The sequence below is a fragment of the Gymnoscopelus braueri genome (assembly GCF_963280865.1).
Source record: "Gymnoscopelus braueri genome assembly, chromosome: 10".
In the NCBI taxonomy this organism is placed as follows: Eukaryota; Metazoa; Chordata; class Actinopteri; order Myctophiformes; family Myctophidae; genus Gymnoscopelus; species Gymnoscopelus braueri.
The window spans coordinates 4,966,443-4,979,366 of NC_137611.1; the positions used below are offsets into that span (position 1 = coordinate 4,966,443).

The 12,924-nt window shown below is 39.9% G+C and overlaps 1 protein-coding gene across 2 annotated transcripts in view; it reads right to left on the minus strand.

Annotated features, from left to right (window-relative positions):
• Positions 1-12,924, minus strand: part of lyn (LYN proto-oncogene, Src family tyrosine kinase) — a 33,078-nt gene that overhangs the window by 15,527 nt on the left and 4,627 nt on the right. The window contains exons 2-6 of one of the 2 annotated variants that reach the window (XM_080441093.1): positions 5,290-5,365; positions 2,801-2,861; positions 1,693-1,801; positions 864-962; positions 29-132 (exon numbers count right to left, since the gene is read on the minus strand). In XM_080441093.1, coding sequence (XP_080297219.1) covers positions 29-132; positions 864-962; positions 1,693-1,801; positions 2,801-2,861; positions 5,290-5,364 — 448 coding nt within the window. In that variant the 5' untranslated portion in view covers position 5,365. Of the gene's footprint in view, positions 1-28; positions 133-863; positions 963-1,692; positions 1,802-2,800; positions 2,862-5,229; positions 5,366-12,924 lie in introns of both variants that reach the window. The other variant, XM_080441092.1, reaches the window with a different exon arrangement.

Consider the following 12,924-nt stretch of genomic DNA (forward strand, 5'->3'; position numbering starts at 1 on the left):
CTGTATACTGTATATAGTGGATCATGTACCTTTTGACGTCTCACTCTCCGTATGAGATAAGCTCCAGGTTTATTTGCTGGTGCCAGCAGTTGTCTCTCTGCGTCTTTCCTCGTGATTTCCTTGAAAAACCACCTACAAACAGACACTTTTTATTAGCTTGTGTGTGTGTGCGTGTGTGCTCGTGCGTGCGTGCACGTGTGTGTGCATGTGCGTGGTGTGTCCAGGATTAATCTTGCAGTCTGCCGGGCCCATCAGCATTCAATTTCTTTTCACAAACCGTACGTTTAATATTTTCTGAACCAATTAACTTACATTTGATAATAAAAGACATTGCCAGTCAGATTGGGCTAAAACTGAAACCGGAGCCTCGCCATTATTACAACCCCCAACATTTGTAATTCAAATTTTTGCTTCTTCTGGGGGTCCCTGGAACAAAATAGTTTGAGATGGGGGGTCCGCGGCCAAATACATATCATTTTGGGGGTCCTTGACATGGAAAAAGTTGGAGCACCACTGATGTATAGCAACGTACTGTTAGGATTTACAAAACATTTTAGATATGTATTTGGCCGAGGACCCCCATCTCAAAATATTTTGTTCCATGGACCCCCATGAAGCAAAGATTCTAGTCACAAATGTTTGTTTTAAAAATACATAAATTCAAAGATTTGCACACAAAAAAAAACGATAAAAAAAAAAAGAAATAGCAGATATACAAGCTCATCATGAGCTTGTATATCTGCTATTTTTTTAATAGCCAAAGAAATGTTAAAATGACACAGATGTGTTCCCGGTCATAATGGATGAAGGAGTCCTCCTCCTAGGGGATCTACAGGGTTCAGATCTATGAGCTCATCACTCACTCCTCTGTCTCCATGCTGTCAAGCTGAGCCACGTAGTTAGACGGGATGAATCCTTCCTTCCGGGTGGAGATCGACTTGGCCTTCCACCATTCACCATGTCTGGAGGACGACAAGACAATCACTTCATTTTATAAACCTCATATTTCCACTCCGATACCATTTTTACTTTTTCCACCACATTTCCAGTGGTGGAAAAAGTACACAAATGTTTTACTTAAGTAAAACTATCAATACTGCAATGTAGAAATACTCTGTTACAAGGAGTAAAAGTACAATGTTTGCCTCTGAGATGTAGTGGAGTAGAAGTAAAAGTACTGAAAATACTCCAGTAAAGTAAAAATCACACCCTGTGTGAAGTGGGCGGTGTCTTGCTAGCTAATCACAATACTGAATGGAGTCAACCAATCATGTACAAAAAATAAATACATTTATTGAAACACTCTTTATGATGGAAGAAACCATAACTTTAAAAAAACAAATTTATTGTTTTTTTAAAGTTATGGTTTCTTATATAGGGCTATGCACATGTGTCATGTGACACTGGCCAATCACAGTCCTGAATAGACTGTGATTGGCCAATCACGGTGCATGGTTAGGCGGGGTACATTTTTGGCCAATCACAGCGCAGGATTTGTTGTACAAATATCCAAACCTCACTTATAGGGGCGGTTTCACCGCCCAAAAAAACAAGTACAGTACTTGAGTAAATGTACTTAGTTACTTTACAGCACTGGTGTGATGTGAATGATACATACTGCATAATAATGGTGTCACGGTTTCAATCGGCCTGTGACTCCATCAGAGGAATGGATAAAAAATATCGACTTACTCTTCTAGAATTTTCAGTTTGTCTCCCTTCTTGAAGCCCAGGTCATCAGGGTGCTGGGCCTGGTATGGATAGATGGCCACCATGATCTTCTCACCAGAATCATTTTGCTCTGCGTGTCAACAGAAGAGAGTGTCATACTTTAATTACTACAGTAAAAATATAGTTGGATAGCTGAAATGAATGCAAAAAAATATGCATCTTTAAAAGGGACAACACTGTGACTAAGTAAGAATAAGGAATGAGGGTAAATAGAGAACATAGATCTCCTATTCACACGTGTAGCTGCTTATTGATATCATCGTGGTGGTGGAATAGAAACCTTGTCCGTCTCCATATCATTATTTTTTTGCCCTATTTCATACTTTGTCGTATGACAGAATTACGATGCGATGTGTTGTGAGCTTGTTAACAAGCGCTTATGACTAAATAATAACCAAATTGGATCCATTGGAACACATGTTTATTTTTTTTACCATTTACTGGACAAGTAACATTTTTGGACATACAAGGTTTCTGCCTGACTATATGGTCATTTAGCTCCATAGTATCAGTGTTGATTTCGTCGACTAAAACTATGGTGTAATGTTGGTTGACTACCTTTTTTCACTGACTCTGAAACTAAATAAAAACTAAATAAAAACTAGGCTATGATGACTAAAACTTAGACTAAATATATTGACAATTTCGTCAACAAATAAAAGCTAGACTAAAATGTTAGTGAGGGATCTAGTGGAGAAGAGATCCAGTAGAAATAAAAGACAAGTCATTTTATGTTTGGTTTCACTCAGGTGCTCTGAAAATAGCAGATCTACAAGCCCACAACGCGTTGTGAGCTTGTAGATCTGCTATTTTCAGCATGCAACCAAGTGTAAAATCAGCCATTACGACGCCATCAAGGCACCGCCAACATACATTTTAGTCGACTAAATCAACTGTAGATTTAGTCGACTATAATCTTATGATATTTATAGTCAACTAAAGCTAGACTAAAACTAAAACATTTCAGATGACTAAAATATGACTCAAACTAAATGGAATTTTAATCAAAAGACTATGACTAAAACTAAATGAAAATGTGCTGTGAAAATCAACACTGCTCCGTCCGTACCTTCCAGCTTCATGAACACCTGACCGGGCAGCAGTCCTCCTGAGTCCATCCCTGCATTACTCTGCAGACACAGACACACATGAATGGTTTATTAACATCAGAATAAACCAAAAGCAGTGAAACGGTGAAGTACTCACTGTTTGTTACTCAAGTAAAAGTATAAATACCACAATGTAGAAACACTTAAACAGGTAAAAGTCCGGCTTTCAAAATTTACTTGAGTAAAAGTAAAAACGTATTGGCATCAAAATATACTTAAAGTACCTAAAGTAAGGAGATAGCAGATCTACAAGCTCACAATGTGTCGCGATGCGATGCGTTGTGAGCTTGTAGGTCGGCTATTTTAAAATAGCCAAAGTATGCAAAGTGTTTATTAATGTGTGTTTTGTAATAATAATCTATATCTACAAAATAACTAGAACTAAAGTTATCAAATAAATGCAATGGAGTAAAAGTACAACATTTGGATCTGAGATGTAGTGGAATAGAAGTAAAAGTATTGAAAATTGGAAATACCCCAGTAAAGTCAAAATGCCTCAAAATTGTAATTAAGTACAGTACTTGAGTAAATGTACTTAGTTACTTAACGCCGCTGCAGATGAATGTTTTGTTTTTTTCAGAATTTCATCAGAATAAACCAAAAGGGTTCCTGGAAACAACATAACAGGATCAGAGAATGTAACACATACGTGTTTAACACATACGTATATCTGAATGGAAATGGTGAAGCAATCATTGATTTGTGCAACTTTGCAATTTCATATACAGAAATTTCCCAAACTTTCACTTTCACACGCAGGATTTCAACTTCCACCATTATGCTGTTTCCTCCTCATTGCAATCCATCTATTTATCGAACAAGGAAGTACATGTGATTATGAAACGTGCGTATTTCAGCGAATCGTGTATTTCATTATGATAAAAGACTCATTGAACGGGGCTTAACGGGTTGGTACTTTTAATGACGTCCTCTCCAATGTACAGTAGTTCCCCCAGGGGGGTGTCCCCACATGATTTTTGATGACAGTGAAGTGACTATTTAGGGACTTTTAAGACCCTTTTAATAACAGGAAAATAAACAAAGAAAAGAAGAAAAAAAAAATCTGCATCAAAAGTAATCATAAAAATATACTATAAAAACTGGTCTAACATTGGCCAAATTGTCAAATAATATAAGAGGCAAAAAACAATTAAATAGCCAATCTACAAGTTGCAAGGCGTTGTGAGCTTGTAGATCTGCTATTTTGACAATGTTTATCAGTGGAACCCAGCCAATTAAAACTCCTACATTCCAAGTGCTTATCAGGGTGGGGGTCCCCAGTTCAAATATGATTATTTTGGGGGGTCCCCAGATGACCAGTGGTCCACTGGTCATCAAATTATTGTGTTAGGAATGCAACAAAAACAAAACAAAAATCCATGATTTCAAGTCTCCATGGGGTGACTAATCCATAGGAAAAAAAATCATTTTTTCGTTGAACTATCCCTTTAAGGCAGTGGTTTTCAACCTTTTTCGCGTCAAGGACCCCCAAATTGACACATATTAGCCCACGGACCCCCGTTTGAAAAGATATGCCAGGGACTCAACCATTTTGATTTATTTGGGGTCCCAATCTACACTGTATCATCATTAGTGTTTATTTAACTCTGAGAGTGTAACAGGTCCATTTGGTTCCATTTGTACACTCTCAGAGTTACAGACACATAAGGGTCCATTTGGTTCCTAACTATTAATTTGGCTGGGGATCCCCTGGAACCCCCTCAAGGACCACTGGTGGTCCCCGGACCACTGGTTGAGAACCACTGCTTTAAGGTATAACAAGCCCATGGACTGAAGGCTTTTAAACTTATAGTAGTTAGATTTTCAACTGCAACTATTCCCACTCCAATGAAAATATTCAAATCTCAAACCTAAATGTAAAACAGCAAACTATGAAAAAGAAAAAAAAAGAAAAGTAACCACTCAAACCCTATATTGTACTTTGACTGGGTTCCCCATTGGTTCTATACTTTAGCCTCCCTCCTTTACCCCTCTACACCAAATCTCTTCGCCGAAAATAGGCCATCTACAAGCTCACAACGACGCGTCACGTTGCAATGCGTTGTGAGCTTGTAGATCTGTTGTTTTTGCAGAATGTTCGCCTATTACGACATGCCCAGACTAGGGACTCTAGGGTTCACGTACACGTTCATTTGATTTCCTTTGCATCCACAGTACAAATTTGTCACTGCAAAACAATGAATAAAAACAACCAATTGACTATATTCACACAGCGGCCATCTTGCTCTCACGTCATATTTGCGGGTTGGGAAGAAATGCCAGCCAGGGTGGTATTATTTAATTGACTTGCAAGCAAAATGGCCGCCGTGTGAATATGGTGAATGGCTATACTGTATCTGTTTGCTCAGACGGGGGTCTGACTACTTACAGTGCCCCTTTTTTTATTGGAGGTGGGGTCTCTGACATAGTGGGTTTGGTCGGTACGTACAGGCTGCCGGCCGTTCTTCACATCCACCACACCTCCGCCCAGACCCTCGTTCAGCTTGGACTTCTGACAACCCATTCTAGAGGAGAGGAGAGGGGAGGGGAGGGGAGGGGAGGAGAGGAGAGGAGAGGAGAGGGGAGAGTTTAGAGTGCTGATTAGGTTTACAATGAGTTATACACCTTCTGCACGTCATCTTGAATGAGATTAAAAAAAGAGTAGCTCAAGATTAATTTATATTCATGTGTCATCACGGTGCACCGCACGCGGAAGCCACGTAGTCGGAGTAATGGGATGTCGGACTTATGGGCAGTCCCCGTCATCATGCAGCACGTTTTCGTTCACAGGAAGTCATTAAGATTGGCTTTTTAGGGACTTTTGATATAAAAATACACAAAAATAGTTTCAAAATAATAATAATTGGCGTCTATTGTTAGGTATGCCCATATGATGACCACGGGTATGCTCTAAAATTGTGAAAAAAATACATTTTTCATTTCACTAGATCTTTAATAACAGCGTATTCATCTCATTTGATGGAAATACACCAAAGGCAAAGAGTGGTAGGTATTTCCTTTTGTTTTTGTTTGATGTGAAAACTATATAAAAAGGTCAAAATACATGTACGAACAACCAATACATAGATTAAATAAAAACAGACAAGAACTACAGTAACCAATCTAAAGGCAGCAAGTTTCTAAAGCCAAAGCAGATAAAGGCTACTATTTGTTATTATAACATTCAATAAACTCATCTGCTCTACACTGGCACTCTAGTAGGATCATCTACACCAGTGGTTCTCAAAGTGGGGTCCGGGGACCGCCAGGGGTCCCAGGTGGGGTTCCAGTAGGTCCCCAGCATAATTAGTTAATATAGCATCACAATCATTTTAAGCACTTTATCCATTTATATGTTGGCTATTCAAAAATAGCAGATCTACAAGCTCACAGCGCGTCACTTCGTGCTGCGCTGCGAGCTGATGCGTCTGCTATTTTTTTTTACTTTTGAATCATTTTGAATAATTTTTTTTACATAAATCTTCTCTTCTGGGCGGGCCCCTGGCACATAATCCTTTCAGATGGGGTCTGCGGCCAAATACATAAATTACATACATTTGGGGGTCCTTGACATGACAACGTTTGAGAAGCAGTGATCTGCAAGCTAAACAGTCAAATTGTAAAGAGAGAGTTAAATGGTTTCTGTTTGGTGTCATTTCATTCCATTAGCCTCTCTTCTCTCTGGTCAAGGGCAGTAGTACTGTATTGCATGGTTCATAAAAACATTGCTTTGCTACTGTCTGTACATTTTGCTGCCTTTGATATTGAGTTGCTGTGGTTTCAGATGTAGGTCATCAAAACTGAGAGGTTTTCCTCTGGTCCACCTCTGCAGGAAGCTGGTCTCTGTATAGAACTGGCTCGAGCGAGCTGTATACTTTACATAAAGCACTCTCTCTCTCTCTCTCTCTCTCTCTCTCTCTCTCTCTCTCTCTCTCTCTCTCTCTCTCTCTCTCTCTCTCTCTCTCTCTCTCTCTCTCTCTCTCTCTCTCTCTCTCTCAAACCACACACACACACACACACACGCACACGCACACGCACACACGCACACGCACACACCCACACCCACACTCTCAAAACACACACACACACACACACGCACACGCGCACACACACACACACACACACACACACACACACACACACACACACACACACACACACACACACACACACACACACACACACACACTTTCTCTGCTGTGGATGATGATATAATCTTTGATTCTTTTTTTTTTAAATTTGATTTAGATTATACTTTAGTTTTTTGTTTTCTACTCATTGTTAGTATCAAGTATAGCCTTGGGAACCAAAGGTTCCCGGCAGAGCCATGTGTGACCCATAGGAGGCAGGAGCCTATTTCCTGTTTCTGTAGCGTGAGACACCCCCCCCCCCCCCTGGATATTATGACACTATAGTATATGTCACACAGGGACTTACCCCCCAATCCAACCCCTGACGCTGAGTACCAAGCAGGGAGGGACTGGGTCCCATTTCTATAGTATTTGGTACAGTATGACTCAGTTGGGAAATTTAACCACAAGGCCACTGAGCCGGGTTACCAGCTGAGCTGTACTTTGAATGAACTAAAGACAGTAGAGGGGCGGCAGTGGCTCAGGGGGTTGAGTGGCCGGTAGAGCGGACGGATAGCAACCGTGAGGTTTCCAGTTCGATCCCGGGCTCTCCCAGAATTAGTGTTGAAGCGTTCGCTGAGGACTTTAGCGACTTAGCTTTTGCTATTCAAAAATAGCAGATATACAAGCTCATAGCGCGGCACCGAGTGCCGCGCTATGAGCTTGTAGATCTGCTATTTTTGAGAAATCTTGAAAATGTGTGCAAGAAGCAAGAAGCTGAACCCCTATAATTGCTCCCGATGACTGAGGTTGCCTTGCATGGTTTCCTTTCGCCATCGGTGTGTGAATGTGTGTGTGTGAATGGGTGAATGTAATGCACAATCTATGTAAAGCGCTTTGGATTAAAGAGCTATATGAATGCACCATTTACAATAATAATAATACACTGAATCGAAAAATGTAATTGAATAAAAACTCACAGACACACCCTAGCCAAGCAATGGTCGTAAATTCACATTCACTCTACATGAAACACCACAGAGACTTCCTGTGTCGCAACGGGTGCCATTGTACCAGCCAGCAGTATAGTCAGGGGGCAACAATGACTGTGTGATCTTTATCAGCACTCAAATACTCATTCAAGTCATCAGGGGTAGGTTATAGATCTGAGAAAAAATGTAGCCACGCTCCACTGAATGTTTACCACCATACATACACATTATCAGTGTTCATTTAACTCAGAGGGTTACTCTCAATTATCAATTATCAAATTAATACTAACATTAACAGGATGTATGTTTTACTGTGTAGACACATAGGGCTGACTATTTCAACACTTCTGAGGGTGATTCATGATGACCCATCGTGAGTCAGACTTCCAACACAGCACATCAAAAGGAAGAGCAGCTCCGTGTAATGAGTACTTTAAAAAGAAGGATGAAGTAGTTGTAGTTTTTCAGTTGAGAATCGGTCATTATATTATAACTAGATTTTCAGGTCGCTGTGCAGCCTTCAAACCTATAGTCCTATGTCGCGCAATGGCCAGAGCAATGGCCACCAAAGTATGGCCATTTGAAGTGTTACTGCTGTACAGTGGTGTAAAGTAACTACTGTAGTGTGAATGGTACAGTAGAAAAATGTCATAACTCCACCCCTGAGCCGCCACAGCTTAAAAGGTGCGCGGATAGGCCTTAGGTTAGATCACATATTTTAATAGCTTTTTTTTTTTTTTTTTTTTTTGAGATCTGACGTTCATAGTGACAGAACACTGTCCAAAAAAAAAAAAAAAAAAAAAAAAACAGAAGTCTCGCTAGACGAGATTGAAATCTCGAGATTTAAATCTCGTCTAGCAAGACTTCTGTTTTTTTTTTGTTGTTTTTTTTCGTTGCATAGTGTTCTGTCACTATGAACGTCAGATCTCACCAATTTTTTTTTTTTTTAAAGCTATTAAAATATGTGATCTAACCTAAGGCCTATCCGCGCACCTTTTAAGCTGTGGCGGCTCAGGGGTGGAGTTATGAAATGTTTCTACTGTACCATTCATCCTAAGATATCATAACGTCATAGAAAAGGTAAGAACACTTTAGTCCAAAATTCTCCTTTAAGTAGGCCTACAGTTTTTAGTTATTTTTTCTTTACTGGAGTATTTCCAATTTTCTGTACTTTTACTTCACTACATCTTAGAGGCAAATATTGTACTTTTACTCCACTACAATTATTTGAAAACTTTAGTTACTAGTTACTTTGTAGATTTTGATTATTATTACAAAACATGCATTAACCACTTCAGCCTTAATATACATTTCGGCCATTTGAAAATAGCCGATCTACAAGCTCACAATGCGTCGCGATGCGACTGGCCCCTGGTGTGGCCATTGTGATGGCAGACCCCTGAACAGTGTTTGTGCCAAGTTCGGTGCGGATGGGAGCGACGGTGCGCCTGTGGCAGGCCATGGCGGGCCCCCGCCACGGACTACGGTTGAACCACAAAGTATAATTGCGAACGCAGCGTCTCCGCGCAAGTGGAGCTTACTATGAAACCGTGCTCGGGCTGTATCTCTGTCTGTGTGTGTCTCTGTGGGTTGTGTCTCTGTGTCTCTGTGTCTCTGTGTCTCTATGTGTCTGTGTGCACTGCCTGCATGCAGCTCCTCTGAGATAAGTAAATGTCCAATTTAGACGTACCATACATCAAATGAAAGGTCTTTGAAAACTGAACACACCTGTCAAGGTTGCGTTTAAGCCCGCCCCTTCCCCCGGAAGCCACGCCCCGGAGAAGGCGCCTAAAAACTCCCCATCGAAACCCCATGTTAAATGAAAAGTGCCCGAATCGCTCCGAAACTTTTTCTACCCCCCCTAAGTGGGGGTCTACGAACAAATACTTCGGGCTCGGATTTTGGCTCCGCCCCCCGGAAGTGGGTGAAACAGGCACTTCAAACACTTTGTTGAATTGTTCAAAAACATTCAAAGTTTTGTTTTTGTGAATTTGTATTTTTCTAAGATGCTCCTTTTAACGCAGATTTTTTTTGTATTTTATTTTTATTTTTTTATTGATTACTTTTTTTTTAAATATTTTTTTTTCATATTTATTAAAAAAAAATTGCGTTCGCTTCCCGCGTTCGCGCGTCTTACTTGTTTAATAATAATAATTTAATAGGCTACATAATTAAACCCTTAGTCATTCTCAAAGACAGAGCGATGAAGGTGGACCTTTATCATTATTATTATTCAACACGTCCACAAACACACATTAGATATACCAGTCCACGTAAGAGCAGTGAACAAGGAAAGACTGCTTTCATGTATTATGCTCCACACTAATGGAACAAACTTCAGGACTCTCTGAAACTGGTGCGATTGGTCTCAATAGAGACATTCAGGGTGCTTCTTGAGGACACACTATGGTCTCAATAGAGACATTCAGGGTGCTTCTTGAGGACACGCTACATAGTGACTGCACCTGTTTCATGTAACACTATGTTTATTTGCATCTGTTCTACGTTGTGTTTGTGTTTTATAAGCTGTTATGAGGGCGTCCTTGAAAGAGAGAGCTTGCTCTCAATGGGCTTCCCTGAATAAATAAAGGAAAAAGAAAGAAAGATTAATCTCGTGGGAAATTCTGTTTCAGCTTTACCCATTGCTCAGACTGACTGGCTGTTAGTGTCTTGCTCAGGGACACTTCCACATGTACAGTAACATGTATTCTAGGGGAACCGGGACTATGCTGGACTATATGCCGTCTCCCTCCCAGCTTCCCTATTGTCTGTTAGAGCTCAGTGGAGTCAGTGCCTGTTTTTTCCACAGTGCATACAGGTCGCAGTGATGGAAGAAGTACTCACATTTTTTTACTCAAGTAAAAGTATCAATATCCTATTGTAGAAATAGTCTGTTACAAGTACAAGTTCGGTGTTAAAAATGTACTAAAATATGATGCCAAAATATTGGCATCAAATGTACTTAAAGTACCAAACGTAAATTAACCCATTATGCAGAATGTCCCATTTCACAAGTTTTCAAATGTATAAAATGTATAGAAAATCCTTTGAAAATAGCATATATACTATGACTATTTTCAAATTGCCAAAGTATATACATATAGGTCTGAGGTGTTTTTTTAATAATAAGTAACTATAGTAACTAAAGTTTTCAAATAATTATAGTGGAGTAAAAGTACAATATTTGTCTCTGAGATGTAGTGGAGTAGAAGTAAAATTATTGAGTACACCAGTAAAGTAAAAATACCTCAAAACTGTAATTAAGTACGGTACTTGAGTAAAATGTACTTAGTTACTTTACACCACTGGACTAGAGAGGCGCTCTGGGGATCAGAAACTCACAGGTTCGACCCTCGGCTCACCTGATCTATGTGTCCAAGTGTCCCTGAGCAAGATCCCTAAGAGCCTTGTGTGCTCATCTGAGCAGACATCTGCTGGATGAAGCTGTAAAAATAATTTTCCCTTCCCCCCCAGAGACCAGAAAATGCTCCCTTTCCCCCAGCGCTTCAATACACATTCTGGACACATGCCAGCTTGTAGATCTGCAATTTTTTGAAAAATCATGGAGAATTTGTGCAAATCTTTGAATATATATATATGTTGTTCCAGGGGGTCCCTGGAACAACGTATTTTGAGATTGGGGTCCGCGGCCAAATACATATCATTTTGGGGGTCCTTGACATGGAAAAGTTGGAGCACCATTGATATGGCAACATACAGTTAGGATTTAGAAAACATTTTTAGATTATGTATTTGGCCTATGGACCCCCCCATCTCAAAATGTTTTGTTTCAGGGACCCCCCCAGAAGCAATTATTTGAGTTACAAATGTTCGCTTTAAATATATATATATTCAAAGATTTGCACACATTTTCAGATCTACAAGCTCATAGCAGATCTGCTATTTTTGAATAGCCCAAAAAAAACGTAAAATGACTCAGATGCGTTCCCGGTCTTAAGGGATTAATGAAAGACTAGAGAGACGGAGGCAACGATACACAGACGGAGAGAGAGACAGAAGAAACAGAATGCCAGAGAGAGAAAGAAAGAAGGGGAGAAACGGGGGAGGGGAGAGCAGAGAGGAAGAAGCTCTGACAGTCTATTAATTTGTTATTGTGTCCTGACTGACGTTCTAGTTATAGAAATAATAGTCGAAATAGATTTGTATCTGCGTTCGCCTCCCGGAAAAGCTATTGTTTCCCCCCCCCCTTGAGGAAGCTTGACACATTTACTGTTTCCTCAAACTTTTGACCCAACAGAGAAAAGATTGACTTCTTTTTCCTCCGGAGCAAAATTTAATTGTATTGGCCAATCCAATCCTTGACTAAATGTTTAATATTTATTTCCTCTTTGACATATAAACTATGCATCCTTCCTGGCCTTGTCCTGTATTATTCTGTGTTCCATGTGGCATTTTCTATCGTATAGACAGCATTCTTCATTGTTCGTGTCGTCCTTATACTGTGGGACAAATCACTAAAACAAGTAGGCTTCCCAAACTAACATACTGTAGACTGGCAGACAGAATAGTAATCCAACAGTAGTTCAATATTGTCTGTGGGACAGACTGAACCTGCCAAACCAGGAACCAGGGCTTAAAATAAACATATATAATCAATTAGAACAGTGGTTCTCACCCAGTGGTCCGGGGACCACCAGTGGTCCTTGGGGGGGTACCAGGGGGTCCCCAGCGAAACTAGTTAACAGACCGTCACAATCATTTTAACGACTTAGCTTTAGCTATTCAAAAATAGCAGATATACAAGCTCATAGCGCGGCACCGCGCTATGAGCTTGTAGATCTGCTATTTTTGAGAAATCTTGAAAATGTGTGCATATCTTTGAATATATGTATTTTTTTAAAGCGAACCTTTAGACAGATAGATAGATAAATAAATAGATAGATAAGACTGTCAGAACAAATAGTGTTGCACAATGCATTGTATCATATGTATCATTGTATACACATTTGTGTTGTATCACACGATAGGGGAAATGTTCTGTTTTTGTTTTGTTTCTGTTTT